A 4,760-nucleotide genomic window follows, 5' to 3' on the forward strand; every position below is an offset into this window, starting at 1 on the left:
GTTTTTAAATGTTATAAGTAATTTTAATTAATACAAATTATACGTTTTAACCACTTGGTGGAATTGGCAGGCGTTCCCTTCACCATGCACAGTGGTAGCACGTCAAATCATTCACAGGTATAAATATGAAGCTATTTTGCATGTAGGTGATTTTTAATTAATATTTCATGTTGATATACAATGTTTACATACTGTTAAAACTAACTGTGGTATTGATATTACTGCCGACTCTATAGAACATTGGCAAGGAAAACTAACTTTACCGAGCTCTGAGAGTCCCCTAGTTGTTGGGAGCATTTCCGTTGTGTTGTAGCTTTATTCCGTTGTGTTGTGGCTTTATTCCGTTGTGTTGCAGCTTTATTCCGTTGTGTTGTGGCTTTATTCCGTTGTGTTGCAGCTTTATTCCGTTGTGTTGTGGCTTTATTCCGCTGTGTTGTGGCTCGATTTCGTTGTGTTGTGGCTCTATTTCATTATGTTGTGGCTTTATTCTGTTGTGTTGTAGCTTTATTCCGTTGTGTTGCGGCTTTATTCCGTTGTGTTGTGGCTTTATTCCGTTGTGTTGTGGCTCGATTTCGTTGTGTTGTGGCTCTATTTCATTATGTTGTGGCTTTATTCTGTTGTGTTGTAGCTTTATTCCGTTGTGTTGCGGCTTTATTCCGTTGCGTTGTGGCTTTATTCCGTTGTGTTGCAGCTTTATTCCGTTGTGGCTTTATTCCGTTGTGTTGTGGCTCGATTTCGTTGTGTTGTGGCTCTATTTCATTGTGTTGTGGCTTTATTCTGTTGTGTTGTAGCTTTATTCCGTTGCGTTGTGGCTTTATTTCGTTGCGTTGTGGCTTTATTCCGTTGTGTTGTAGCTTTATTTCATTGTGTTGTAGCTTTATTTCATTGTGTTGTGGCTTTATTCCATTGTGTTGCGGCTTTATTCCATTGTGTTGTAGCTTTATTTCATTGTGTTGTAGCTTTATTTCATTGTGTTGTGGCTTTATTTCGTTGTGTTGTGGCTTTATTCCGTTGTGTTGTAGCTTTATTTCGTTGTGTTGTAGCTTTATTTCATTGTGTTGTGGCTTTATTTCGTTGTGTTGTGGCTTTATTCCGTTGCGTTGTGGCTTTATTCCGTTGCGTTGTGGCTTTATTTCGTTGCGTTGTGGCTTTATTTCGTTGTTTTGTGGCTTTATTCCGTTGTGTTGTGGCTTTATTCCGTTGTGTTGTGGCTTTATTCCGTTGTGTTGTGGCTTTATTCCGTTGTGTTGTGGCTTTATTTCATTGTGTTGTGGCTTTATTCCATTGTGTTGCGGCTTTATTCCATTGTGTTGTAGCTTTATTTCGTTGTGTTGTAGCTTTATTTCATTGTGTTGTGGCTTTATTTCGTTGTGTTGTGGCTTTATTCCGTTGTGTTGTAGCTTTATTTCATTGTGTTGTGGCTTTATTTCGTTGTGTTGTGGCTTTATTTCGTTGCGTTGTGGCTTTATTCCGTTGCGTTGTGGCTTTATTCTGTTGCGTTGTGGCTTTATTTCGTTGCGTTGTGGCTTTATTTCGTTGTTTTGTGGCTTTATTCCGTTGTGTTGTGGCTTTATTCCGTTGTGTTGTGGCTTTATTCCGTTGTGTTGTGGCTTTATTTCGTTGCGTTGTGGCTTTATTTCGTTGTTTTGTGGCTTTATTCCGTTGTGTTGTGGCTTTATTCCGTTGTGTTGTGGCTTTATTCCGTTGTGTTGTGGCTTTATTCCGTTGTGTTGTGGCTTTATTTCGTTGTGTTGTGGCTTTATTTCGTTGTGTTGTGGCTTTATTTCGTTGTTTTGTGGCTTTATTCCGTTGTGTTGTGGCTTTATTTCGTTGTGTTGTGGCTTTATTTCGTTGTTTTGTGGCTTTATTCCGTTTTGTTGTGGCTTTATTCCGTTGTGTTGTGGCTTTATTCCGTTGTGTTGTGGCTTTATTCCGTTGTGTTGTGGCTTTATTTCGTTGTGTTGTGGCTTTATTTCGTTGTGTTGTGGCTTTATTCCGTTGTGTTGTGGCTTTATTCCGTTGTGTTGTGGCTTTATTTCGTTGTGTTTTGGCTTTATTTCGTTGTGTTTTGGCTTTATTCCGTTGTGTTGTGGCTTTATTTCGTTGTGTTTTGGCTTTATTTCGTTGTGTTTTGGCTTTATTCCGTTGTGTTTTGGCTTTATTCCGTTGTGTTGTGGCTTTATTTCGTTGTGTTTTGGCTTTATTTCGTTGTGTTTTGGCTTTATTTCGTTGTGTTGTGGCTCGATTTCGTTGTGTTTGCTTTTTTATTTTCGTTGTGTTGTAGATATAGATATAGTCACTGGCCAATAGAAAAGTTAAAATGTTAGCACTGTACCAAGTTAAATTTACTTATTCTCTTTGTTAATTTTTCTTAACTTAGTTAATTCCATACATGTGAAATTTACTTAAAAATATTAGTGCAAAAACTTGCAAAAGAAAAATTAAGAAAAATGTACTTTTTTTTTCAGTGAAGAAAACCTTGAACAATGTAACACTCACATGTAAACGGTAACTCAAGACAAGCACATACATTTGAACATTTGATCTCTCTTAATTGTTACTATAATTCTTAATATGCCATATATGGTCAAGTTTAGAAATCTTTTAGTATGATTGGTTGCCCAGGACATCCTGGATTTTATTTCCTGATCCTGTGTGTATAAATATGACACATCTTCTTTCAGTAAATAGTCAGATAGTCTACCTGAAAATCAATCTAACACTTAATACTTGTACAAATTTAAAATATTTTAAAATCTTCCTCTGAGTTTCTGAAGGCAACAGCTTGAAAACCAAGGTGAGTTTTTGGAACTGAGACCTACTGAATACATTTTCTACTTAAAGTATTTTGTTCTTTGTCTTTTAATGCATTGGAGAATCCCCAGTGTGCAGCATATGAGTGCATGCAGACATTTAACTTTTCCTGCTTATTCATTTCAGGTTAATTATGGCAATGCTGAGAAGTTTTCTGCTTCTTTTCGTCATCTTTTCCATGGGGAATGCAGGTAAAAGAGCCTTATTTGTAAAAACCCTCGCTATTTAAAAACATTTTGGAAATGTTTACAGTACATGCACATAATCACATAAACATACATACATACGCTACATAAATAAATATAAAAACATTCTTTGCTGTGTATATTACAAGAACTCTAATGTTTATGTACTGGATGCAGGTGATTTAGCCAAAAAATGCCCCAATGGATGGGCAATTTTTGGACTTCGATGCTACAAGTACATGTCTCAGCCAGCTAACTGGATCAGAGCAGAGGTAATGTTACACTTTATATTAGGTATCTTTAACGATAGATAGATAGATAGATAGATAGATAGATAGATAGATAGATAGATAGATAGATAGATAGATAGATAGATAGATAGATGATTAAATAGTAAATTATTATTCAAATAAATTAGTACAATGTAAAAACATGTATGTACAATAAGTGCATTGTATCAAATGATTCATTTAAATGTTAGTACATATTAGTTAAAAGACACTTAATATAAAGGGAATGGTGATTCTTTTATATTAAAACTTTCTTTTCTGCAAATAAATAATACTGAGCAAATAATCAATCAGAGCAGACTTTGTTTGAAAATGTCTAAAATATTGTTTAAAAAGACATGATTTATGCTTAATAAATTAGATTTTGGATTGACAATAAAAAAATCTGTCTCTTTAGAGAAACTGCCAAAGTCTTGGTGCGAATCTCGCATCTGTGCATAATAAACTGGAAAATAATTTCCTGCTGAGTCTGTTGCCTTCTTCTGACACACGTTCTTGGGTTGGTGCTCATGATGGTGTACAAGTAAGTTAAACTGTGTCCTAAAGAGACCTGTTTGTTTGTTTGTTTGTCTAAACTGAAATTTCTGTTTTAAACAGTAAAGGCAAAGTTTCTAATTAAGATGGTTTGACTTAACTAGAACTTTATTAACTTCTTTCTGAAGTCTGACTATAGTGAACTTTTTGTATTCACTCTCTTCACTCTTTAGGACGGACAGTGGTTGTGGAGTGATGGAACTGTGTTCGGCTATACCAACTGGTGCTCTGGAGAACCCAACAATCACCAACAGCCTGAAAACTGTTTGGAGATCAACTTTTCCAGTAAGAATGCAGTCTGTTTTTTAAATACTTTCAATTATAATTTACAATATTATAATTTCATATCATATGGTAACAAAGTCTCATTTGGATTTTTGCCTCAAGTTAAACATTTTGTTTTATTTTGATTCTAACACACATTAATCAGAATAACTTATTTCATTATTCCTCCCTACAGCTAACCGTTGTTGGAATGATGCACGCTGTTCAGACTCAATGAGCTTTATTTGTGCTAAGGACCTGTGAGATCATATGCAGTCATCCTGCTCCACAGTTACTTTGATTGAACTACATTTACTTTTCCTGATCTTATCTTTACAAAAATGTTATTCTGAAAGAAAACCTCTTCTAAACTTTAATCTCTTCTCAATATCTTGAAAAACTTCTCAAATTAATAAAAGCATTGACAAATCATGTGCATTGTGGACAATCAAATTCATGTATATAAAAGTAAAAGTATATTGTGTAGCACGGTTTGAGGTTATTAGAATGGCATTACAGTTTTTTTTTTTTTTCAATTGCATACTTTTGTCCAATCTTTAGTCACATTGTCACAACTCTAAACACATTTAGCACAACATCCATCTGTTGTGGCCATACCATTAAAACAATTCATGACGTTTTCACACAAAATGCAGTCAATTAACACGTTTCA

The 4,760-nt window shown here is 34.9% G+C and overlaps 1 protein-coding gene across 1 annotated transcript; it reads left to right on the forward strand.

Moving 5' to 3' along the window:
• Positions 1-2,692: 2,692 nt before the first annotated feature.
• On the forward strand, positions 2,693-4,525 carry LOC137005047 (galactose-specific lectin nattectin-like). Its single transcript, XM_067365798.1, has 6 exons — positions 2,693-2,797; positions 2,941-3,005; positions 3,177-3,271; positions 3,687-3,812; positions 3,997-4,108; positions 4,284-4,525. Exons 2-6 carry the CDS (start codon positions 2,948-2,950, stop codon positions 4,349-4,351), a joined length of 459 nt encoding a protein of 152 aa, XP_067221899.1. The 5' UTR covers positions 2,693-2,797; positions 2,941-2,947; the 3' UTR covers positions 4,352-4,525.
• The last annotated feature ends 235 nt before the right edge of the window (positions 4,526-4,760 follow it).

Source organism: Chanodichthys erythropterus, chromosome 17 (assembly GCF_024489055.1).
Source record: "Chanodichthys erythropterus isolate Z2021 chromosome 17, ASM2448905v1, whole genome shotgun sequence".
In the NCBI taxonomy this organism is placed as follows: domain Eukaryota; kingdom Metazoa; phylum Chordata; class Actinopteri; order Cypriniformes; family Xenocyprididae; genus Chanodichthys; species Chanodichthys erythropterus.